This window comes from Hydra viridissima, unplaced genomic scaffold, assembly GCF_058129835.1.
Source record: "Hydra viridissima isolate aposymbiotic clone 2 unplaced genomic scaffold, HvirCarnegie_v1 scaffold_1, whole genome shotgun sequence".
Taxonomy (NCBI): domain Eukaryota; kingdom Metazoa; phylum Cnidaria; class Hydrozoa; order Anthoathecata; family Hydridae; genus Hydra; species Hydra viridissima.
Window position 1 is genome coordinate 1912343 of NW_028324300.1, and position 26965 is coordinate 1939307.

The following is a 26965-nucleotide window of genomic DNA, read 5'->3' on the forward strand; positions in this document are numbered from 1 at the left end:
TCATTCAAACCAACTGAAAGAGCAGTTTAAAAACTGCTCTTTCAGTTGGTTGCTCAAAAGTGCACTTTCTGCTCATGGTCTGGAGGAAAGAGCATAAATGTCAATTTTTATTGTTCATGCGGTTTTTGACTTTTAAATATTTCTTTTTTAAATGTCTATTAATGAGATTGTATTGAATTGTGAATGACTAAGTGATATATATATATATATATATATATATATATATATATATATATATATATATATATATATATATATATATATATATATATATATATATATATATATATATATATATATATTAGCCAAACAAATCATGCTGTTAGCTTTCAGGCTGCAATAGACCAACTGGTAGTCCTCTAATTAGGTTTTGCACTTTTTTTAGGGTTTATTTGCATTTTGGAAGTAGTTTGTACCTTAAGAAATTCCGAAACTTTCACGTTATGCATAAACCAAGTCAAATCACACTTTAAATACCAAATCAATGTTTTAGTCCACAAAATGAAAACGGTACATGTAGCAATTAAAAAATTATAATAAAAGTTGCTAGCATTGCATAGTAGAACACTCATGTAACAATTATTTTTAAAATAGTGACCGAATATTCGGTAACTTTTTGAGGTGTAAGTAGCAAAAACCTCATAAAATTTAAACTAAAACTGCCACAAATCTTTAATCAGTTAACCAACTCGACTGAATATTTTATCCAGGTAAGGCTATAGTCTGCATTTGCACAAATATTTATTAAATTATGTAGTAATAATAATAACAATAAAAGTTTTTTCAAATATTTGATACTACTAATTACTATCATAACTAGTTATCATAATATTATAACTGATTTAATATTATTAACTAAAACTATTATGAATTTAACTATCATTATTAGTATTATTTTTATAATAATAATTATTATTATTATTATCATTATTTTTATAATTATTATTAGTTTTATAAATTTTTTTTTATTTTATAATAATAGTTATTATTATTATAAATTTTATTGTTATTATTATTATTATAACTATCATTATTATTATTATTATTACTATTATTATTATTATTATTATTATTATTATAACTATCATTATTATTATTATTATTATTATTATTATTATTATTATTATTATTATTATTGTTATTATTATTATTGTTATTATTATTATTATTATTATTATTATTATTATTATTATTATTATTATTATTATTATTATTATTATTATTATCATTATTATTATCATTATTATTATTATTATTATTATTATTATTATTATTATTATTATTATTATTATTATTATTGTTATTATTATTATTATTATTATTATTATTATTATTATTATTATTATTATTATTATTATTATTATTATTATTATCATTATTATTATCATTATTATTATTATTATTATTATTATTATTATTATTATTATTATTATTATTATTATTATTATTATTATTATTATTATTATTATTGTTATTATTATTATTATTATTATTATTATTATTATTATTATTATTATTATTATTATTATTATTATTATTATTGTTATTATTATTATTATTATTATTATTATTATTATTATTATTATTATTATTATTATTATTATTATTGTTATTATTATTATTATTATTATTATTATTATTATTACTATTATTATTATTACTATTATTATTATTATTATTTATTTATTTATTTATTCATTTATGGATTTATTTAATTTTTTTATTTCTCTTTTTGTTACGGTTTTTGATATACAGTACTGTGAATAAGTTTCAGCCCACTTATTAAAACTCATGTTAATGTAATATATTTTGAATAATTCCTTCTGATTATTTTTGATATAAAACAATGCTTCATTTCAAACACTTATTCTTTATTAATCAAAAGCAAGACTTTAAAATTTTAAATTGTTTGTTGCATTTAGATTTAACGTGCGAATTTTGTTTATATACTGACTTAAACCAATTTGTATCAGCTCGTTTTTTTTTAGTTTGCTCTTGTTTATTTTCGTTTATAAATTGTTGTGAAGGCTTCATATCAGACGATGGTAGAGTTTATAATGACATTTCATAGCTATTGTGCCCTTGATAATATTTTTCGTTTTTTCTTAGAACAATAATATTTCTAGTAAAAATTTTTTTTTTTTTTTGGTATTATTGTGTTTATTCTGTTGAAAGGGTTAGAATGGATAAAATTCCACTACTTGAACATAAAAAAAATTATGAAGAAAAATATTCTCAACGACAAATTGTCCAAAAAACAAAACTTTCAGGTATTTGAGAAATTTTTAAAAATTCTAAAAACATTGATGCGAAAGTTATGACAAAATAAAAACGTTAATAACTTATTTATAAATAAAAAAACAAACTACTACTATACTTTTTTTTAAATAAAGCATTTCTCTTTTAATAAAAATATATTATTTTTTATATGAAAACACACCACCATCTGCAATTGATTTCAATTTTGCTCTGACGCCTTTCATATGCGACTGTAAAAAGTTTAAATCAGTTTCTTGTAGTTTTAGTTTAATGCAATCAATCAAAACTTGCTCTGTTGAAGCTTGCCAATCTCCCTCGTAAACCTTCTGTGCCAAATGTCCCCCAATTTTCAATTGGTCGTGCTTGAGGCACATTTGGGGGATTGGATTCTTTATCAACGTAATAGACATATTGGTCCATCCAATTTAGAGAATCTTTAGAATAATGAGAACTTGCTAAATCTGGCCAAAATAAATAGTTAAAGTCTCCATGATACTTGTGAATAAATGGAAGAAGTCGTTTTTCTAAACATTCATTAATATAGATTGATGAATTGATCGCTACAGCCTTGGAAGTGCGAAACAATTACTCAGACATACCACGGTCAGATATGGCTATCCACATTCATAATTTTTTTGGAAATTTCTCTTTTTCTATAAAACGAACACTTTCTGGGCATGTCTTTTTGTTGTTTGTGTAGTATCCAGAATTTCCAGGCATGTTGTCCCCTGCAAAACAAAAGTATTTTTCGTCATCGATGACTAGAAGCGATTTTGTGTTATAGAGTTGGTTAACTAGTTTCCTGCTTCTTTTCTTTGCCTTTATTTGTTGTTCTATAGTGTATTTTGGAGTCTTTTCACGTTTTCTATATTTAATACATTCATTTTTTTTAACTGACGACCAATTGTCGATTGATTTACACCAAATTTAATACCTATTTTTCTCTGACTGACCCCTTTTCGATTGTTGACAAGTCTCGTTAATTTGGCTTTCTTTTCTCTAGTCCAGGATATCGGACGACCAGGGTGCTTTCTATCAGAAAACGATTGAACAGTTTCAAGTCTTTTTAGGTTATCATATATTGTATTTCGAGCAAATCCTTCCTTTTCAAAATGATTTACGATTATTTTTTTTTTATATTAGGTTTATTTACAAAAAACATTTTTAGTCGCTTTCGAAAAGATTCTCGTTCAGCTGCATTTAACCTCATTTTAAATAATTGTGTTTCAAATAATAAAGTTTATATTTTATAGAACGTTTATGCCTACGCATAAAACCTCAAAAACTAATTATTATGCTCAATTAATGAAATTAGGATTTGTCCGATAACTTCCGCATCACCCGTTACATTGACACAACATACAGAAAAGTTTTTGCAAACTTCTGCTGATTTCTTAACACCTAGCTTTGACTTCTTAACTAAGTTAACAGCCAGAGTGGTGTTCTCATATTTTCTCTTAAATATTTGTCTGGAGGAATATAATTAGAATCTTGCTCATTATTTGGTTCATTGCCTTCTTCATTCTTGTCACTGACCTCTACAGTATCTGTTTCAGGTATGCTTGGTCTCTTCCTACCAGCCTTAGATGGATATACTTTAACAGTTTTTGATGTACCATAACCAACTTGACCATTAGTATCCACTTGTAAGAAATAAAATGCTTTGTCTTCGTTGCTAAGCCAGTTACCATTTACTTTAGTTATATTAAATAAATAATCCCACTTTTCTTTAAGACATTTTTTAGATTTTTGAACTGAATGATATTTGTTAATGAGAATTTCCACTTTTTTTTGTTATAGACCTTTCATTTATTTTGGTAAACTAAGCTTGAGCCATAAATCAGATAATTTTGCGCCAACTCTTTTACATCTCGAATAAACTGACCTCTCTAAATTTGATAAGCAAATAAACTGACCAATAACAGAATAAGCTTTTGACATTATATTCAAATTATCAAATGGCTCTAAAACTTTGGGTATGAGAGATCTTGATGATTTTGATTTCTCAAAGTAGACAAGATTTTGAGACCTGGCTTTGATATTTTTAGGTTTTTCAGCTACCTGTGAGCTTATTCTTGACGTTTCTAAAATATAAAGTATGCGTTAATTATAATTGTAAGTTACATATGAAGCTTAGAATTAAATCTATTTTACATTTTAAGCACACATAAAAATCTTATTTTAGTTATATTAATTGTAGATTTTAGTAAACACAAAATAATCACCTTGATTTGAACAAGCTTATTTTGACAGCAAACGACAATTAAAATTGACACTTGCAGAAGTAATTAGTATTTGATGAATTTAAACAATTTATACATAAAATTATATATATATATATATATTACCATTGTTTGTATCATACAATACAAAAAAAACTGTATAAAAAACGTAAAAAAGGTTACCTTTTTAGCTTGTTTAAAAAAAAATGTTTCTACGGGGATGTTTTTACAACCAAAGATCTAAAAGCATGTATCTCTATAAACAAATTTAATAGTGTCAGCTTTTAAAAATATACCCATTCATTTTTAAGTGAAAAAATTTAAAATTCAACCCCCTACTGGTCCCAGATTGTCTGTAGACAACCGAAGAAACAGAAAGGCTTTTACAAGAAGGTATATGAATTTGGATATACATGATTGGAAACAAGTCATATTTCCAGATGAGTCAAGGTTTTGCCTTTTAAATTTTGATTGCTTACCAATAGTGTACAGTGGACCAAATGAAAGATATTTTGCTTGTAACATTCGAGAAGCCACTTTATATGGAGGCGGCTCATTGATGGTTTTGGGCGGAATATCTATAACAGCTCTCACATAGCTTTTTATTGCTGATGGTGGACGTCTGACTTCTCAACGATACATAGCAGACATTTTATAACCTTTTGTGGTACCTTTTACACCGTACATTGGAGATGAATTCCTTCTTATGCAGGATAATGCCAGACCTCATAAGGCACATATTGTTACTGAATATTTAAATAATGATAGTATTCAAGTTTTGAAGTTGCCAGCTTGCAGTCCATATATGAAACCAATTGAGTATCTTTGGGACATAATGGGGCGCCGTGTTAGAAGCCAACATCAACTATCTAAAAGCCTAGACGAGCTGCGACAAAGTCTTATCCGGGTGTGGGGTTAGATCTCTAATTTAAAGTATGCCACGGAGCAGTCAGGCTGTAATAGTGTAAGTTATTGATAAGCCAAAAATGTTTCAATTTAAGCTGTATCAGTGTAAAAGAATAATAATCATTTTACTTTATTTTTTTTAAACGAATCATAATTTGGTTTCGGTTTTTTTTTCACCATCCTAATAGTCAATTTTGTTATTATCATTGAAATAATTGTGTTACGTGTTCTATTTTCAATATGTTTGTCAAAATATATGATAATATTGACGACAATTAAAATAAATCAAAATGTATAAATGGTGGGTAAATTTTGCGGTTAAGTGTATAATTATTTGAAGGTGCTGTTGTCTTTATTCAAAGTCTTCCAATTTTGGATAAAAACTCAATTGGAGTATATGGCTTATTTAAAGGTGGGAGTATAACTTTAGCGAAGGCTACTTTTTTTACCTTTATAAATTAATAAAAAAACTGTTGGTGGCACTACTTCATATTATGGAATTATTACACCTAATTGGAGTTTAAAAGTGATTATTTTGTACTGAATAAAAATAATCCAGTTGCTTTAAATTATTCTCAAAAAATAAATAAAACAATACTCAAAAGATTCTCTATATGATTCATCATTGATTCCTTTTGAGGATCAAAGACTGATACCCTATTTGTTCTGCTTCTGGTTGATAAGGCTGTAGACCATTATGAAAAAGTTCTAAAGGGCGAAATGAGTTTAACCACAAGCATGAACTTTCAGTTTGTTACTTATGGCGGCTTGGGTTTTTTAGTGTATTCTCCTTACATCCCAGCTTGTGTTTATGTTGCTTTTGTTTTTTATCCAAAAGTTTTAATTTAATGCGTTGGTGGAATATGGATAGGTACAAAAGCATGGAAGACAATTAAAAAAAAACTTACCTTGAAACTTCCAAAAATATAATTGATAAAATGGTTATTTTGGATTGTACTTTGACTTATACTCTTATGTCTGAGTAATAGGTTAACTTTATCCATTTTTTACTTTACTTTTTTCAAAAAATTGTAATTTATTTAGAGGTTGTTTTTTACATAAATACTACTGATCAAAAGTTTGGAATCACCTAACAATAATGTAATTCTTTGTATATTTTCATATATTAATTTGAATTTTCAAAAACTATTTTTAAACTTCAGATAACAACATTTAATGAATACTTCATTTTTAAAAATCTGTTTACATTTGCACAAAAAAAGAATATGTTTGTCAGATGGATAGTAGCTACTGAATCTCATTTTTATCATAAAAAACTTTTTCCTTTTAATAATTGCCTCAAAAAATCTTGGTATTCTCTATACAAAATTTAGTAGTAAAGTTGTTGTTAGATTTTTCCAGGTATCTTGTAGTATGTCCTGGAAGGTCGTTTGATGAAAAGCGTTTTCAGATCATAACTAAGCCACAGCTATGTTTTATTAATGGAGTAATACCGGTATCATCTCTACAGATGTACGCTATATGTATGTTCGTCTATTCAAAAGAAGAGCTGAAATTCGGATTCATCCGTCCAAAGAACCTTAGACTAATTAGACTATAATTCCAATGTATTCTTGCCCGTTTTAATCTCTTTATGCAATTTATTTTCTTTAGTAGTGGCTTTTTTACTACAATCTATCTTTTTAGATATTTTTTTTGGGCAAGTCATAAAATAGGCAATCTTAAAGAGACTATTTGATTCTACTGCTGTTAAACTCAGCTCTTGTTTCTCTAAGGCTATTTGGTTAAGAATCAAATTTTATGTGTAATAGTAACACTGTGCATTTAATATGATTTACTATATTGTATAAAAAGTGACTATTTATCTTATGTTATGTTATTATATAATAATAATTTAGCTTAGATAAATTAATTCATCATAAATTAATTTGTTCAGATTTCAGAAATTATTCAAGTTTATACTAAAATTTTGGATTATTCCAAACTTTTCGTTGGTATAGTAAGTTTTTTACTTTTTTCAGGAATTTTAATTGAAAAAAATAATCAAATATCTAATGCCAATAGCCTGGTTTGTTGAATATATGTACAGCTATTCATGAAAGTTTAAACGATTGCAGAATTTTCAAATCTAATCTTCGGTTTTTCTTGAATAAAAATCTAATGGAAATAGATATCAAAATGACTATTTTTCCAATTTGGTAAATAGGTTATTTGTTAATAGAATAAAAAAAAGTAGGTTTTGACTCATTACCGTTTACTAAGAAATTTCATTAAAAGGTAGGTGATACAAATTAAGAGGTTTCACAAAAGTTTAAACGATTTTATTTAGGATCAATTATTTGCTAATTAATTGATAAATGCGCCGCGAAATTTTTTTTCGCAGCGAATTTATCAATTAATTAGCAAATACTTGAGTAGTTTTTCAATCAAAAATTTCATCACAACATCATCAGGCAGCTTTTAATTCCTTAAAAATCAACTTAAAATATTGTGAATTTCAAATTAATTTCAATTGCGTGCAAATGGGTCGAAAATCAGTTTCTAGTGACATCAAATGGCAAGTTACTGGTATGGCGCGGACAAAAAATCACACAAACGTTCAAATAGGCAAAATACTTAACATTTCTGAATATTGCGTTAGAAAAACCATCAAAACCTGGGAACTTACCAAGGACGTCTCTGACATCCCGCGTACTGGGAGACCATCTAAACTCAGCAACCGTGACAAAAATGGTATATTCAGAATGAGCAGAGAAAACCCCAGACTCAGCTACAAAAAAGCTAGCACAAATCTTCAATGAGTCAAAAAATAATCCAAAAGTTAGCAGAGAGCTCGTGAGACGAACATTGTCGGACAAAGGTATTGGAACGTACATAGCTGCTAAAAAACCTATTCTTTCAATCACGGATAAACGTAAACGACGACTGTGGTCCAAAGAAAGGCTGGACTGGTCTGTAGAACACTGAGCAAAAGTTATTTGGAGTGATGAAGCTAACTTTCAAGTTGTAAACCGCAAGGGAAGAATCTATGTCAAAAGATTTGCAACTGAGAAATATTCAGACAGGTTTTGCAACATCGTCGATAAGGCGGTGGAGGTTCGGTTAGCATCTGGGGATGTTTTTCTCACAAAGGTATAGGTTTCTGTGAGCTGTATGAAGGCCGAATTAATCAATACACCTACAAGAACACATTGGAAACGTGTTTAGTTCCATCAATCAGACACTTGTATGGCAGAAGCAAGCAATTCATCTTTCAACAAGACGGGGCTTCAGCTCATACAGCACACTCAATCAAAGAATATTTTTTGAAAAAAAAGTTCAATGTGATGCCCTGGTGCCCTAGATTACCAGATCTGAACCCAATCGAAAATATTTGGTCTTGGATCGACAATCAACTGACATACCATGAAATTCAATCAACTCAGCATTTAAAGCAACTTTTGAATGAGTACTGGCTGAAGGTACCTCGCGTGATGTGCATGAAATTTGTTGAATCAATGCACAAACGAGTTTATCTTTGCTATAAAAACAAAGGAGGACACTTTAAATATTAATTTGGCTTTTTTTTCATTTTTTATTCGAATGTTGCAATTCGTTTAAACTTTTGTGCTTCTTATTTTTCCTATAAGATTTTTTGTAATAGCTTTTTTCTGACTAAATATTAAAATTTTTATAACATGTTCATATTCATTTTAAAGCTAATTACTTTTTCTTTAATAAATAAAAAAAATTTAGTCGATATCATTTTACAATTTTTCTTTATTAAACAAAAACCAAACATACTTGATAAAAATTCTGCAATCGTTTAAACTTTCGTGAATAGCTGTATAATCAGCATTTGGTTACTTATTTTTTATATGTTTTTAGAACAATTAGAAAAATTATACTTACTATAGTTATAAAAATTATGAGATGGAGTCAAGGCCAGTTCTCCAAGGCCTAGGTCAAGCTCAAATTGTTGTGGAGCCTAATGAGTCTCTCTTAATTAATCCAGTAAGAATATTTGGAAATGGTCTCAAGGCTCAATCTCCAGTAACAGTAGTTGCTTCAGTTGTCAGCAAGTTAGAAAATATTTCCTTTCTCTCTTATGCTAATATAATCACCTCTCGCAATGGCTCCTTTGACTTAAGTGAAACAGAATCTATTGGAGGAACATATCAAGGTGTTCAACAAATGGGTTTGTTTTGGTCAATGCAAAATGAACCTGGAAGTCTTGGTCGGCTGCAGTGTGCTGATCCAAGTATTCCGTTAGAGTATGAGTTTAAAGTTTATAATAATCATGTAAGTAATTTTGTAGAAGATAACTTGATTTGCAAAACTAAAGTTACTCGGCTGATAATAGCTAAGGATGTTTCCAAAACGTTCATAAGAAATGGTAGAATTCGCGGAGTTTTGTTTTGTCCTCCTGGAAAAGGTCCATTTCCTGCCATTATTACTATATATGGTGGGACAAAGAAACAGCTACCAATTCAAGATGCATCAGCAATACTTGTAAACAATGGCTTTGTATCATTAGCTTTGGCCTACTTTAATGTTGACGATCTTCCAAAAGTTTACGATAAAGTTGATATAGAATATTTTGAAGAGGCTGTTGTCCTTCTTCAAAACCTTCCGATTGTGAATAAAAACTCAATTGGAGTATATGGCATATCTAAAGGTGGGAGTATTGCTTTGGCAATGGCTGCTTTTTTGCCTCAAGTTAAATCAGTTGTTAGCATGAGTGGAGCTCTCCATAGTGTTGGAGGCACAACATCATATCACGGAATTGTTTTCCCTCAGTTTGAGTTTAAAAGTGACGATTTAGTATTCAGTAAAAGTAAAACAGTTTTTATCAATTCTACATACAAAAGAATTTCTCTAAATGATTCATCATTAATTCCTTTTGAGAAATCAAAGGCTGACATCCTATTTGTTCTGGGTCTGGATGATAAGGCTGTTGATGTTGATCATTATCAAGAAATTCTAAAGTATAAGATGAGTTTAACAAAAAACAATAAGTTTCAAGTTTTAACTTATCAGGGAATGGGTCATTTAGTAGATCTTCCCTTTATGCCAGTTTGTGTTTGTGCTCCTGCTGCCTCTTATCCAGAGTATAATATTGAATATGGTGGACGAAACACTCTGGAACATGCACTGTCGCAAATAAAAGCATGGAAAAAAGTTATAGAGTTTTTTAATTGCTCTTTAAAATTTCATAAATGTTCTTTATAGCTGGTGCTTTGATATTTTATTATTGTTTATGTCAGATTTCTTAAGGGTTTTTTTTGTTTATTTACACTTGTGTTTTTACTCTTAACTTTTTCAAGTTTTAAAAACGTTTTTAATAACGCTGGTGTTCTGTTTATTTGAATTTTAGTTTAAGATTAATATGTTATACTTATATTTTTTTCAGATATAATATTAGTAACTATATTATCATTGTTGTTGTTATCATAGGTCACAAAAGATGTAGTCGGAATATGTATATATATTACTAATCATCTTTCTATTTAAATGTTGATTCAAAAAAACAAGTTCCGAAATGCAACAAATGTTTTTTCCGAACTTCTACAGATCATTATATTAATTTCTCTACCACTACATCACATCTACTACATTATATTTGTTACACAGCTTATAAAGTATATTGAATTTATATTAGTGAACAACGAAAACTGAAGTTTGAACTGAAACCGAAAGTACCTAAACTTCGGTTCAGTTAAACCGTAACCGAAACCGAAACAGGTCGAAACTTTTATGATTAAAAAAAAATATTTTACATAAATCTAAACAATTACCATTTCACAAAACTGAATGAAAAAAGAACATGTGTAGGCTTTTTAATACTTAAAGTTAATAATTGAAGTATTTTCTCCATAGAACAAAATTTCTTCTATGTATGTTTTTCATCAAACTTATTTCATAACAAGTAGAATTTGATCCGCTCAAATTGTCTGAAATGAAGTGAGAAAGATTGAGCACCCTACTGTTGTATTTTTCACTTCCAATACCAAAATGTGGTGTAAAAACTGTATGGTGGCGTAAAAATCCCGGATCATTCACAACTGACCAAGGTTGTAAGTGGAGGAAAATCATTTCAAATGTAAATCTATGACACTTCAGACTTTATTTGGATTTTAAATCAATTTTTGAGCTTTTGTCAAGCATTTTACTTTTTTTGATTTTAAGAGCCTCAAGCTGATCTGAAGTTGGCATATTTTCAGGACTACCGGTAGTTTTGAATAAACCTTTTTCTGTTGGGATATTTTTTTGGAGAAAGCTGTGGGTGCGGAGTTCGTAAATGAGTCCGCTAAGTGATTAAAATTTTAGATTAAGCAACCCACGAGATAATTTTAATTGCAGATATTGCAAGTTGCGTATTTGGAATTATTGGCTGTCATGGTAAAAAGTTTCCATAAAAAGCTTCTCCTCCGAATATTTTCCATTGCAAAATTTAACACTTAGTATTTTTTGATGAAATTATTGATTTCGGTTGTTCACTACTTTAATTAAGGAATAATTTGAGAATAGTAACTTGAATAAATTGTCACATGATTTCCATTAATTAAGGAATAATTTGAGAATAGTAACTTGAATAAATTATGTCACATGATTTCCATTAAAATTACTGCAGTTCTTCTAATTAATAGTTGATTTACTCACAAACGATTACAACGTTTGAGGGTAAATTAACTTGAATAACGGTTGTCGAAGCGGAAATTTCGGAACCGGTCTCGGTGAAAACCGATACTGAAGTCGAAAGTTTCCGTTAAGTAATTTATATACTACAAAATCCATTTTCATACCTGTAGTATAATGTTTAATAAATGCAAATATTGTAAAAACCGCTCTATTTAATCAAATATATCTTGTTATATTTTAATGCTATTTTGTTTCTTTGTGTGATTTTTAAATTTTTTAACATAAAATTTATAATTTTTAGATACTTTTGGAACTTTTCTGTTAGTTATATTTTCATCTAAGGAAAGAAAATTGTTTGTTTTTTTTTAAATGATAAATTTATTCATGCGCCATTCAAAAGTGCTGAGAAAATTCTCATTGATTTCATTCGTTTAATCATTAGTTTCTTATCAAGTTTTGTATTTTTTTTTTTTTTTTTTTATTCATTTTTATTTGTTGTTTCTATTGTTTATTCCTATTATACATCACTATTTTTTGTTTTTGTTATTGAACACGAATATTTTTTAGTGTTTGTTATACTATTGATAGTAAATAGTTATTGTTAAAATTTTTACTTCTTGATCTCTATCTAAATATCTCTACATAAAAAGCTAAATATCTAACGAGTATCTCTATATAAAAAGCTAAATATCTAACGAGTATCTCTATGTAAAAAGCTAAGGAGAGAATTCGAAAACACTCAATGTTTTAGTTTTTCTGAGAGTTAGAAAAATCAAAATGTTTACATTTTGCTTGATTTTTTTTGAATACCATTACAGTTTTACTTTGACCTTTTCTCCCTATGGATTTCGTAAAAAAGATGAGCTGATGATATTACCTTCATTAACTTGCAGTATCAAAAAGTTACATTAATTGTTTGATAAATGTTAGACAAGTTTAAAATACTTTATTCTCCGAGAATAGGAATAAAGATCCATTGATCAATGGGAATTAAACTTATGAAGTTGTTCAGGTAAATAATGAAAAAAACCATCCGTGTTGCTTGTGAAAAGTTTTCAGAAGCAATCATTAGAACGAACAAGATATATAAACAAGATTGATACAGAGATATCTTTTTTTGGTAAAGTATAAATGTATTTAAGATGTCTTTAATAGATCAGTTATAGTTGAAGGAAAACACTTTAACTCATAACAAAATCGGTTATACAAAACCACCATTATAAATGACCGCCATAAAAGAAAGGTGCATCTGGAATGGCGGAAACTTGTTTCTAGAAAGGAATAAATATTATTATGTAACTAAAGTTATAATAATCTATGAACAACATGAGCTATGATGATGATAATTTTTAATGAGTTTTAAGTGATAAAATTTTATCCTATTATAGTAACGAAATATTTTCATGGTTTCAGTATATAACATTTTACTAAAATCACTTCATTATCTGGAAGATAAAAACGTTATTCTTAAATTGATATTTTTATTTGTAGATAAAAATGTAATTTTAATATAAATGTATATTTTTATACTAATATATAGTGTTTTTTAATATCGCCAGAAACTGCTTTAGTTGTTGGCTGTGCACATAACGTTTCTATTGAGAAAAATATTAAAGACGACAGTGAGAAGAAGGTAAATACAATTAAGTTGATGACACATTATTGTTGAAGCCAAGTTTATCAAAATCAATAAGAATGTATTTTTAAATTATCTATTGGTATTATTATTGTTATTATTATTGTTTATATTAATATTTATATTATTATTATTATTATTATTATTATTATTATTATTATTATTATTATTTTTATTATTATTATTATTATTATTATTATTATTATTATTATTATTATTATTATCATTATTATTATCATTATCATTATTATTATTATTATTATTATTATTATTATTATTATTATTATTATTATTATTATTATTATTATTATTATTATTATTATTATTATTATTATTATTATTATTATTATTATTATTATTATTATTATTATTATTATTATTATTATTATTATTATTATTATTATTATTATTATTATTATTATTATTATTATTATTATTATTATTATTATTATTACATTTTCTTTGATAGACAGCGTAACAAACAATATCAATAACTTGGTATTTTTTGAATTATTATTTTAATCATACATTTACTTAACATGGTTAGAAAATATAAACGTCTTACTAATCAACAATCCTGGAAGAAAACTCCTTGAAAGCAGCTATTGAATCAGTAATGAAATAGGAAATGGGGTAGAAGAAGGCATCATTAGCGCTTTGTATCCCAACAACGACACTGCGAGACAGAATAAAAAGTCTTCAACAAGTTTAGAGAGTTTAGATCTAAGTTGTGCAGTAAAAAAACTAGGGAATTTGAAATCAGTTTTTACCCTTGAACGAGAGTTTGCTAAACACTTAATTTTTCTAGAGAGTCGCTTGTTTCCAGTTACGATGAAAGATTTGTGAGAATTAGCATTTCAACTAGCTGAAAAGAACAAGATACCACTTAACTTTAACAAAGAAATCGGAATGGCAGGCTACAAGTGGGCAAAAAACTTTATAAAACGCAATCCTGGTATTTCTTTGCATATGCCAGAGGGAACTTCTAGAGCTAGAGCAATGAGATTTAACCGATCCGCAGTCGGTAAAATCCCAATTATAAATGTTTTGAACTATTGACAAAAAGCATATATGAAAATAATATAACTCCTAATAATATATACATAATGTTAACAAGACAGAAATTTCCTCAGCACCAAAAAAAGTGTCAAAAGTAATTGCAAAGAGGGGTTAAAAACAAGTTGGAACTCTAACATCAGCTAAACGAGGGAAAACAATAACAATCGAAATTTGTATGAGTGCCTCCGGTATATACGTGCCCCCCTTGATTTTTTTCCCTGTAATAGAGCTCCGGAGAATGTAAATATTATCGAAAAAGCTCCTCCGGGTACTATTGCATTGCATCACCATAGTTGTTGGATGCAAACAGATATATTTTTGAAGTGGTTCGAATATTTTCTGTTCTTTGTAATGCCATCAAAAAAAAGCCTGTACTGCTATTAGTAGAGGGTCATGCAAGACATACAAAAACTATGGAGTTCATAATGAAAGCACATGAAAATTATGTCACTGTTATTTGCTTCCCACCACATTCTTCACACCGTCTGCAGCCACTAGATGTCTCCTTCATGGCACCATTTAATTGTAACTAATCGAATGATATTCGTATTTGGTTGCGTACTCATTATCCTAGAGTTGTGACCGAATATCAGATTCCAGAACTATTTGGAATAGCTTATATGAAATCTGTAAACATGTTGACGACTGTAAAAGACGGGAATAAGTCTACTTAAACCTGAAGTTTTTGATGATTGGATGTTTTAGCCTTCAGAAAAAACCAATAGGTCATTACCTAAGATGGTTTCTGCAGCACCAAATCTAACCACTTAGTGTCAAACACAAACTATTTCACTGCAAGATGTATCCCTTACATCTTGCTCTAAACCAGAAAGTTTGTCCTCAGCATCTGTGGCTTCTTTCACAATAGCTTCGCCTGCAGAAATTGTAAGTATTTCGAATGAGAAAACTCTCCAACCTCGAAAACAATGTCAAAAAGGTAAAACAGCTACACTCACCAGTTTACCATTTAAAGCGGAACTGGAAAATCACATGGTTCTAAAAACTAAAAAAAGAAAAAATGCTCAAACAGTTGCCAAAACTTCAGAAACAAAAAATGCTACACCTACGGAAATTGTAAGTATTTCGAATGAGAAAACTCAGACTGTAAATACAAAGAGCGCCTAAACAGTATGCAAACGTGTAGCAAAATCAGCAAATAATCTGAGCTGTGACAATTTTAAAGAAAATTTACCACGAAAAGTGTACTCCAACGATTTTTATGAGGGTGTGGTTGTGCCTCACAAAGAGGGCATAACCGTTTTTATCGCTAAGTGTAATTTTTGTGTAATAATACTTTCAAAAACCGTTTTTATTTTTCTTAACTGCAGCAATTTAAATCTTAATAATTTGGTTATTGAAATAACTGTTAAAAAAAATGTCGTTTTTATTTTCATATTTCATTAATCTAAACGTTATGGGGGCTGTTATGCCGCCACTTGCCCGAGTAAATTATTCTCATCTATTTCATTACACATTTGAATATGTAAAATGAAGATCTTTCTTGGTTCTCTCAGCATTTCAATGTTGGAGTTTTCATTTAAGATATTTGAGATGCTAGACACTGCATGATTTCATTCAGGTCATGTTAAATATAACAATCAAAAAATTAATGATAGGCCATCAAGAAAAAAAAAACCGTTCATAAACTGGACAAATAATCAAAACACGTTTTTGTAATACAACTTAATAATATATAAAATGATAATAGTAATAATAATAATAATAACAATAAAAATAATAATAATAAAAATAATAATAACAATAACAATTATTATAACAATAATTATAATAACAATACTAATAATAATAATAATAACAAAAATAATAAAAACAATAATAATAAAAACAATGATAATAACAATTGTAACAATATTAACAATAATAATAAGTATTATAGTAATAATAAGAATAGCAATAACGATAAAAATAATAATAACAGCAATAATAAAAGTGATAATAATAACAACAATAATAATAATAACAACACTAATAATAATTATAACAATAATAGTATAAACAATGATAACAATAGTTATAACAAAGATAATATAGATAATAATAATAATAATAATTATTATTATTATTATTATTATTATTATTATTATTATTATTATTATTATTATTATTATTATTATTATTATTATTATTATTATTATTACTATTATTATTATTATTATTATTATTACTATTATTATTATTATTATTATTATTATTATTATTATTATTATTATTATTATTATTATTATTATTATTATTATTATTATTATTATTATTATTATTATTATTATTATACTAACGATAATAATAATAATAAAGGTAAAAATAATAATAACAACAATAATAATAATTGTAACAATAATAATAATAGCAATAATAATAACAATAGTGATAACAATAACAACAACAACAATAATAATAGTAATAATAATATTAATAGTGATAATAATAACAACAGCAACAACAATAATAATAACAATAACAATAACAATAATAATAATAATAATAATATTAATAATAATAATAATAATAACAATAATAATAATAATAATAATACTAACAACAATAATAATAATAACAATAATAATATAATTATAACAATAATAATAATAACAGTAATAATAATAATTATGACAATAATAATAACAATAATAATAATAGTAATAATAATAATAATAATAATGATAATAATAATAATAATAATAGTGATAATAATAACAACGATAGTAACAATAATAAGAAAAAGAAGAAGAAGAAGAAAAAGAAAAAGAAAAAGAAGAAGAAGAAGAAGAAGAAGAAGAAGAAGAAGAAGAAGAAGAAGAAGAAGAAGAAGAAGAAATGCATAATTAAGAAATTTTATAATTATATACCTGCAATTTATAATAATATAATAATCACCAGATGTACATAAATATAACAAGATATCGATTAATACTCTTCGCTTAACATTTTAATCAAAAACCCTGAATAAATTCATACGAAATCTAATTTCCTACTTCTCAAAACAAAAATATTTCTATTCAAGTTTTTACATGAATGCATTCAAGTGTGACGATTGTAATTATTGTCATTCGTAATTATCTAACTATGATAAATATTAAAAGTATGCGATTATACCTTATTACTGTCTCTGCGGTTCTGCTAAAGAGGACAGTTTTTGGAAAGAATACAGTTTTATAGCTTGCTTATTAGGTTATGTTGATATCAAAAATAGTTTTCACTTGATGAAAAAACGCTGATAACATATATGTTTAACACTAAAATCACATATTCCTTAATCCTCAAGAGAAAGGTCAAGAAAAATATGATGTAAATATAATATTTTTATCAAAATAAACATCATTTTGCACAACTTCTCAGAAACGCAAAAGGCTTTCTTTTTGACATAAGCGAAATGCAGGAAACTGTTTTACCGACGCATGGTTTTTTTTGCCATATTAGAAAAACTTTTTCAAAGGGAAATGTTAAAAAACGATTGTGCGTCCATATGCAGCTTTGCCCCCACTTCCCCTACATAAAATTAAATTATTTTGTTGCTAACGTAGTGTTCTTGGCATTTTTTTCCACTGAAAAGAAATTGGTTTTTTTAGACCATGGAACCAACATAAAGATTATAAATAACATTAACAGCCAAGGAGAGTTATGCAGCGCTGTAAAAAGTAGTGGAGTTCCCTTCACAATAGCTAAATTGCAATTAGTTTGCAAAAAATTATTTTCGAGGACTAGTTTTATTCTAAACTTCAAGTAAATGATGATCCTAAATCTTATGTTGATGTTGAACTAGAAAATTGAAAAGTTTTTTGCCCGTCGTTATCACAAGAAAACTTACAAAAAGGATGTTCTTCTGAAAAATTTCATTCTGAGTTTCTTTCTAACCCTTTTTGTTTTGCTACGAATCTGAGTAGAAAAAAGTTTTTTAAAAATCACCTGAAGAACAACTGTCTGAGTCGGGCATCAAAGAAGTAGTTAAAAATTTGGCTATGGAGTTTTTTCGTTTTTTATTTCATTGTGATTTCATTCATAAAAGAACTGATCAATGATTCAAAAAATTGGTATGATGTTGTAATATGTTATTGTAGTTATGTTGTTGTAATATGTTGTTATGAGAATTCGTTTCTCGAAAGTCGAATTCGATTGTCGAAAGTCGTTTGGTTTATTAAAAGTTTCGAGAATTTACATTACAATCGTTGCTAGAACTGAAATATTACCTTGACACTCCTGGCTGATTATTCCAGATTTTATAGTTCTATCATGCGGTATTTAATAACCTCATTTTGTCGCATTTTGATCTTGATTAACAGTTTCATGTTCGGCAATTTTTTACCCTCTTTTAAATCCTGGATCTGATTGAAACCATCCCTTACTATAACTTTCAGACTTACAGTCGGCGAACCAGTAAACGTGACCTTTCGATGTATTGTCGGCTCAAGCCTATAGCTGAGTCTTCAACTCATAAGAATGTCAACATGTTCAATCAAAGGTGAAGACGTTGTTTGATTTTTGTACTTTTTAACAGATTTTCTGTTGTTTGAGGGGTTTTTCATTTAATTTTTATTGCAATGACAATTTCGTCATTTACCGCCACGGAAATATGCGTTATCGGAGTTCTCATCTAACCTAAATCTAACTCATCAATCCGATTTTTGTTCTTGGTACTTTATTGTGGGATCACGTATTATCAAACGGGCGTTTTGCTTAAACGACCGTTTTATAAAAGATTACAGACTTAAATATAGTTTTCCGAATACGCTGGTAATTTATCATAAACTAGTATTTTGAAATTAGAATCTCAAATCTTAAATTGAAAAGATTTGTGGTACTGAAAGACAAATCATAAAAAAAAGCCTTTTTTTTCTACAAACTTTACAGGATTTTAAGACACTTCCATATGTTTCTGAATGATTCATAATGTATTCAAAGGGGAATTCATAATATAATCAAAGAGGAATTCATAATGTATTCAAAGGCTAAAGTTTAGTAGATATGATCAGGTTAAAAATCATTCTAATTGAATTTTCCTCATTTTTTAAAGTCGATTTTTAATTAAATCTTTTTGTAATTTTCTAAGCTCATGACTCTTTGTTTTCTATTAATATAATAAATGCATACAATTTGGTCATACAGCATAGGGTTGGTAAAGAAGTAGGTAGGGATTATTGATATATTTTTTCGAATGAGGACTTATTCCAAAAAAGTAAATCAGAGCAGCTTTTGTAGGGATTTGAGTTCTGCGTCTTTATTAATTCAGAAAAATTTTGCTCTGCCACAGTTCAAACTCCAATTAAAATTTTCATTAAAAATAAAAAATCATCGCCATCTTTAACAAATGACCTGGGATCCACTAAAACTGTAACTGTAAAAACATTTTCATAAAAGAAAATATTTTTACAGTTACAGTAAAGAAAAAGGACATTTTTTTATTTCCAGTTTTCATCTTTTTAAATTAATTTACAAAAACAAAGCAAAAAAAAAAAAAAACAAATGTTGACATTTTATACAGAAACAGCGGTTTATACATAGTATATTTGCATACTTGACATATACATAATATTTGCATATTTAACATATACATAAGTTCAAGTTAGGGTTTGCAAATGGGTTTATGCTTGTTAACGTTTAAAAAGAAAAACCTTGGTATGAACAAAAAATGTATAATATATATAAACATATAATGTATAATAATTATTTTTCTACTAGTAGTAAAATAATTCACATTTTTACAGCATCATAATAAATATTATATATTCTATATACAATAAAATACATATAATGTGCAATATAAACGGCATCAATTGCAAAATGGCAACTTAGATTAGCTTTATCTATTTTTATTTTAATTTGCTGGTGCTTATATAAAAGTTATTAAAATATAATCAAAATGTTTAAAAAAGGAAATTATTTATAAAGCTCCGTAGATGGAATAGATATTATTGTGAAGATAATATCTATTCCCTTATCATTAACTCATTCGCGTAAATAAAAAATTACGCCAAGGAGTTAATAGTCTTCACAATAATATCAATTCCTTCTAGCATTTGCACCTCATTTATGATAAGTGGAGGTGAGAAACGAAGTATATCTCCCCGAGTTTGCTTTGTAAGAAGACCGTTGTCTCGCAAACGTAAACATGCGAAATAAGCATCATAATCTAAATTAAAACACTTAAAATATAAGACCACAGTTTTTGTCAGTTTTTAAAGACGAAGCAATAAAAAGAAACAATTCACTTGAGAAAAATTTTAAAGCGATTATTTTTGAAATAAGATGTTACAGATAATAGAACAATATGTCCGAAAAGTAAAAAAATAACCTTTAGTTTTAGGAATAACAACGGCATTTAATAGCCCTTTTCCTCTAACCACAGTGGCTATGTCTGGATTGAGTCTGGTTGACAACTCTTTTCTGAATAAATTCCCCATTTTCATTGAATTTTCAGCAAGCTTCTCTTCAATCAAAACCTAATGGAGAATGTTTTTGAAAATTACTCCCGACTATGGTTATAATAACAAAAATGTATTAACGTGTGTATAAAAAGAAATCGACTACAAAACCTGGATAAAACTGAACCCTTACTTGAAGAGATGCAATGGCTACTTTAGAAGCAAGGGCATTTCCACCAAATGTCGACCCATGCTACAACATAAACTGGTAATTGTAAAATATTCCAAAATAATTAATATTTCAATTTTACAATAAAATATCTATACCTGTCCCGGGCGAATAGTTAGCATAATTTCGTCATCAGCTAACACAGCAGATATCTAGAAACGAATAAACCATGATAGCTAATATAAATATTAAATGCATATTTTGAAATAAAAAAAATGTTTTTACTTGAAATTCAATGATAATTAACTGACCGGCATGATCCCTCCGGAAAGCGCCTTTCCCAAAATAACTATATCCGGACGAACATTTTCATAATGAACACAAAGCAACCTAAAGAAAGAATTTTTTTTTACAGAGTAAAAAACTTTGGGTGTATTAACGGGATTCAGATAGCAGTGCTGTGAGAAATTAAAAAAGATACAAAAAAATGTATGTATGCAGGTTAAGGGTTAACTTTAGCGTCTTACTTTCCCGTTCGTCCTAACCCTGTTTGGACTTCATCTACTACCCACAAAACCTAAAAAAAAAATGTTTTGAAATATTTTTATTACAGCAACAAATGTTTGGATGTTACTGAACTCTACAAAAGGAATTCAAAATTATTAATCTTACATTGTACTTGGTACAGAGCTCACGAACTTTAGTCAAGTAACCATCATCAGGAATAATCACTCCAGCTTCTCCTTGAATTGGTTCGACCATAAAAGCGCATGTGTGCGGATTTTTTAGCTTTTCCTATATAATAAAACGTTAGTTATTTTCCAACGTCCTTTAGATGTTAGAATCGGAATTCTATTAGTATATATAAATTTTTACCTCGAGAGCCTTTATATCGTTAAAAGGGACCATGTCAAATCCTGGCATATATGGACCGTAATCATTTCTGGTATCTGGTTCTGAGGAGATTGAACATGCTGATAAAGTTCGCCCCCAAAAATTTTTTTCAGCAAAAACTATTCTCGCTTGGTTCTCTGGAATACCCTTCACTCTATAACCCCACTTTCGTGCAAGTTTACATGCAGTTTCTCCTCCTTCTACACCACTATTCATTGGCAAAATACGATCATATCCAAATAATTTAGTTGCGTATTCCTGAAACTCTCCCAAAGCCTCACTGTAAAACGCCCTGGACGTCAAAGTAAGTTTGTCTGCTTGTTTTTTTAACGCATCAATTATTTTAGGGTGGCAATGACCTTGGTTTAAAACAGAGTATCCACTGAGAAAATCGTAATACCGACGACCATCAACATCCCATACATACACTCCTTTTCCCTGACACAAAGCTACTGGGAGGGGAGCAAAATGGTGCGCCCCAAAATTATCCTCTCGTTCAAAAACTGCCTTCGCTTTAGCAGAGTATGAACAATACAACCTGGGGCGTTTTTCGTAATGAAGGATGTTCTTGATAGAACTCCACCATTGTTTTGAAAGCATCTTATTTAATTTTATTATTCAACTAAAAAAAGATCACTAAAAACTTAAAAAGATTCGCACAGTTTATAATTAAGTAATTATAGCATGCATGCACAAATATATTTATAAACAGCATAAACGAAAATTAAAACAATACAACAGCAAGTGATATCCATGTAAGAGATATTTAAATAAAACATCTCACATTATTCAACAAACAAAAAAATGCTATCATTACTTTTTAAGTATCCGATGAGACAAAACTTACATTTATGGCGAACTATAATCAATAAAAAATATTAGCTCACCCCCTTTATATCAAAATACCACCTGAGACGTTAACCTTCTGTGATTAAGTTTTCATTTTTGTTATGTGATATGGTGAGATCAATTACCCTTTGTATAATGAATTAGCTGAGGCGAATTTATTTATAACACCTTGAAACGTCAACTTCTCACAATCAACAGAACAAGTGGTAATAAAAACAAGAAACGATTAACAATTAGCATAGCGAAGTGCTTTAAATGACGTAAATAAATTGAGTTTTAAGTTGAGAACCCATTATAAAGCATATTACCGCTGACACATTCAGTCTCGTCACGAACTTGTCACAGTTTTGTCACATGCTTGCGAAGCTTATTATAGTATTAAGTTACATAAATTATTCGTTAAAAAAAGTCAAATTCGTTGGGAAATATGAGTTGAATCTCTCAGTGACGTAAAGACATTTAACATAATCATTTTAATCTGTGTTATCCGGACTTAAGATTATCATTAATACTATTTCAGTCTTTACTTGGAACGTACATAAAGTTTAAAAGAATGTCACTTTGTTTGGCTTTCGAATCAAATATTGCATTTCGATTTTGTTAAAGTTTATTAGCCCATCAAAAACTTCTCATTTAACAGAAAATATTTTTTAGAAAAACTACTTTCCAAAACAAGTTTTTAGAAAAAAATAAAACCTATTTTATTAATAAATTATCATCTCTTGACGCGAATGCCTACAGAGGTTGTTTTAAACTCTCTGATGCATTTTTAAGAAATGCTCTGACTTTTTTTAAAAGATTTAATAAACAGACAGTTGTTAATAACAACTGAGAAATTGCTGTTTTTATAAACTACAAATTTTGCACAAAAATCTGTTCAATGGACACTCCTTCTAAACGCCTCAGCTTTACCTTACTTCCTATTCAAAAACGGATCATCAAAAACGTCACGCAAGCGTCATGCAACTTTGGTGGTTTGTGGCCTAGTTAACTGAGTGGGCAGTATTTCCACTGGGCTTTAATATTCGCCAAATTGCGCATAAATTTATCAGCTCCATGTTTCAAACATATTCATTAAAAAAAAATTATTAAAAAGTTGCATCACAATCAATTAAGTTACGATATTTAATTATTAATTACAAAATTTACGGTATCTATAATCTTTTTATTACGAAAAATAGTCTTTCCTGTGTTAAGAATATTATGTTAAGTATTCTGAATTACAAAACGCAAACGCGTCTAACTCCCGCCATACTTTAACTAACTGTGGTAAGATATCCTGGTGATCTTGAAAGACGCTATTCATATTGAGGTTGGTTTCTTAAGGTTTAGCCAGTAGACAAAGGGCGATAAACTTGACCCAGTAGACGTAGGGCCATAAAATTTACAATACGTAAAGTAATAATAAGATAAAGAAAAACAAAAACTAATATTGTTTTAAGAATTTTTAAGATTTGAATTTTAAGAGTTTTAGGATTTCAGATTAAAAATAAGAATTACAATTTCCCATATGCAGGAAACATACGCTTAGTTGTTTTGGGTTCGTTTTATTTTTAAAATTACTGCTGTGATCTTTACCTAAAAAAACCCATAAGCTTCTATCGTTCTACTTATTTGTTCAATTATTTGCTTTAAAAACGTTCCTAAATCTCAGTAGTGGTGTTTTCTATTAACTAAATATTATCAATAAATATATAAAGTTTAAAAGGCAGGTTTATCACAGTGTGACTGACAGGAACTTGGATCTGGACTAAAATCTTTTATAAATATAAATATCATTCTTAAATAAATAAAGCACGCTATTTACAAATAAACTTTCATGTTTAAAAAAATATCAACATTGTATGTATGTATGTATGTATGTATGTATGTATGTATGTATGTATGTATGTATGTATGTATGTATGTATGTATGTATGTATGTATGTATGTATGTATGTATGTATGTATGTATGTATGTATGTATGTATGTATGTATGTATGTATGTATGTATGTATGTAGCAACGCATATCAAATAAGATATTGCAAGTTCCTACTTGGCTGGATTTTCACCATTGTGTTTAGCGTCGGGTGAAATTCCAGGTCTCTTTTTTTTTCTCATTCGTCCATCGTCTAAACAAACATTTAGTGATAAACCAAGAGTATTTGGGAAATGGATCTTGAAAACTATAAATATCTATAATCAGCATATATTCCTATAACTATAGTTCAAGAGGCTTAAAAATTTTCTTTTCATTAACCATAAATAACAATGAATTTCTGGTTCAGTAGCGATCTGCTTCTATGAATGGTTTGGTTTAACGTTTCTTCGACGTCATATGACCTCCTGTTTAAACTGTTGTAGTAACTGCACGTTTTTTGTCTTAAGTAAATAATGCTTCAGGCCAACCGTATTCTGGAAAAGCCGCCGATGTCTGGGCTTTTGGTGTAATTTTTTTCACCATATATTATGTTATATGGTTGATTTCCTTTCTTCAATGCTGATCCTTTGTTATTATTTTCAAAAAACCAAAATCAGTAATAATGTTATTCCAGTTTATGGATTCTTACTTCTTATTCATTTTATTTCAATTCATCACATGCATTTTATACGATTTGTGTACTTGTAATTTGTAGTGTAATTGTGAGTTTTACATGATTTATTACAGTTTATTAGAAATCTCGACAAAAAATTAATTAATACCAAAGTAAATTAATACCGGGATTCAACCAAGTAGTTGATTAAACAGGAAAAAATGGTAGGCACTCTGTTACTCAAAAAAAAGGGAATATTTGGCATACGAAGTATAATATTGTCAAACTTTTTTTTTGAAACATTGAAAGTAAAATTTTCTATTACAAGTTGGAATTTCTTGCTGAAATTTGATGTGTCAACAGGTTTTTTCTTTATGCAAGTTGCGTAATTCAACATTCCTCCAACTATATTCCTGTTACTAAAACAATGCAGACCCACACCAATATTCATTTGGCATCATTAAAAAGCTATGGTTTTCTTTTTATGCGAATAATTAAATAGAGGAGCGCGAGGAGAACTAAGGGACCACAACTGCTTCTTATTCTTCAAAATTAGATTCAATTACACGCGTTAAAGAGAAGTTTTAGAGCTGCATAAAACTTAAATTTTTTGCTTAGGCGACAACGAATTTCTATTAACTCTTAAAGATAAAGTTTCTATTAACGCTTAAGATAAATTGCATCGGATTAACTGAGACAAAATTGCTCTACTTCACCTCCTTCGACCGTATATTAGGATTGAAAAATGATAGATACAAAAGAAATAGTTGATGGACAAATGTTTTTGACTTACTAAATGAATGGCGCATTGGAATTCATCCAAATTTTAAGTTTAGAGCTCAAGTTTACATAAAAATCAAAAAAATCTCGACGGATCCATTACTTGTTTCAGACATTTGATAACGGCTGGAGTCAACGGTGTATTTGTATTACACTCCATGGCAACCACTGTTTATATCGAAGTTTATCTATAGTTTTTAGTTTTTATAGTTTGTAGTTTTTATAGTTTATTTTGATCATTTTGCTACTTTTTTTTTTAAAGGAAAAAATAATTGAGAGTTACGACATGAAATGTAACTTGATGCATCAAAATGTTTAAGGGGAATTTTTTAAAATTTTGTTTGAAAAATCCAAAATCTATTTTGCAATAGTTGCCTTGTTCATCTTTCCTATTTTTACACATTAAGATTGATAAAGTTATTAGAAAGATACAATAACAACAAAAAAGATGCTATCTTGTAGTCTGTATATATTTTTACATACAACAGTGTGTTGTAGCTATATACTGAACCAGGTTAAGTTGTTCAAACACAACTATAAACATATAAAATTAAAACAGATACACAGCAGATAAATGGTTTCTTGAAATGTTGTGTTGATCTGCTTACGTTGAGCAAACTATCGTCATTTTAATGATGTCAATATAATGACGCTTGTAAACAAACTTTTTTTTACTTAAGTTTATAATCGTTAATCTCACTATCACGTGTTAAAAGT

At 28.1% G+C, this 26965-nt stretch overlaps 2 protein-coding genes, 1 long non-coding RNA gene and 1 pseudogene across 3 annotated transcripts; 3 read left to right on the plus strand and 1 right to left on the minus strand.

Moving 5' to 3' along the window:
- The first annotated feature begins 9212 nt into the window (after positions 1 to 9212).
- LOC145187783 (acyl-coenzyme A thioesterase 1-like) lies at positions 9213 to 11202 on the plus strand. Its single transcript, XM_090076905.1, has one exon. The coding sequence runs from the start codon at positions 9261 to 9263 to the stop codon at positions 10557 to 10559; it is 1299 nt and encodes a 432-aa protein (XP_089933031.1). The 5' UTR covers positions 9213 to 9260; the 3' UTR covers positions 10560 to 11202.
- Positions 11203 to 12976: 1774 nt separating this feature from the next.
- Positions 12977 to 14534, plus strand: LOC149892855 (uncharacterized). The gene is made up of 3 exons (XR_016445080.1): positions 12977 to 13089; positions 13529 to 13602; positions 14414 to 14534. It is a non-coding gene; the product is annotated as an uncharacterized LOC149892855 (long non-coding RNA).
- Positions 14535 to 15173: 639 nt separating this feature from the next.
- Positions 15174 to 15903, plus strand: LOC149892856 (uncharacterized; annotated as a pseudogene).
- Positions 15904 to 20486: 4583 nt separating this feature from the next.
- LOC149892857 (ornithine aminotransferase, mitochondrial-like) lies at positions 20487 to 23161 on the minus strand. The gene is made up of 8 exons (XM_090067042.1): positions 22087 to 23161; positions 21883 to 22005; positions 21738 to 21787; positions 21522 to 21600; positions 21369 to 21422; positions 21235 to 21294; positions 20972 to 21119; positions 20487 to 20809 (listed from the first exon to the last, which is right to left on the minus strand). The coding sequence occupies exons 1-8, from the start codon at positions 22702 to 22704 to the stop codon at positions 20646 to 20648; spliced, it is 1296 nt and encodes a 431-aa protein (XP_089923168.1). The 5' UTR covers positions 22705 to 23161; the 3' UTR covers positions 20487 to 20645.
- Positions 23162 to 26965: the final 3804 nt, after the last annotated feature.

What these genes read in the sequence shown, in the direction of transcription:
- LOC145187783 (XM_090076905.1), top strand. Translation starts at nt 9,261, where the DNA reads ATGGAGTCAAGGCCAGTTCTCCAAGGCCTAGGTCAAGCTCAAATTGTT.
- LOC149892857 (XM_090067042.1), bottom strand. Translation starts at nt 22,704, where the DNA reads ATGCTTTCAAAACAATGGTGGAGTTCTATCAAGAACATCCTTCATTAC. An exon ending in AGCTCTGTACCAAGTACAAT is followed by an intron (nt 21,788 to 21,882) that starts GTAAGATTAATA and finishes TTTTTTTTTTAG; the next exon opens with GTTTTGTGGGTAGTAGATGA. An exon ending in TAACTATTCGCCCGGGACAG is followed by an intron (nt 21,295 to 21,368) that starts GTATAGATATTT and finishes TTTATGTTGTAG; the next exon opens with CATGGGTCGACATTTGGTGG.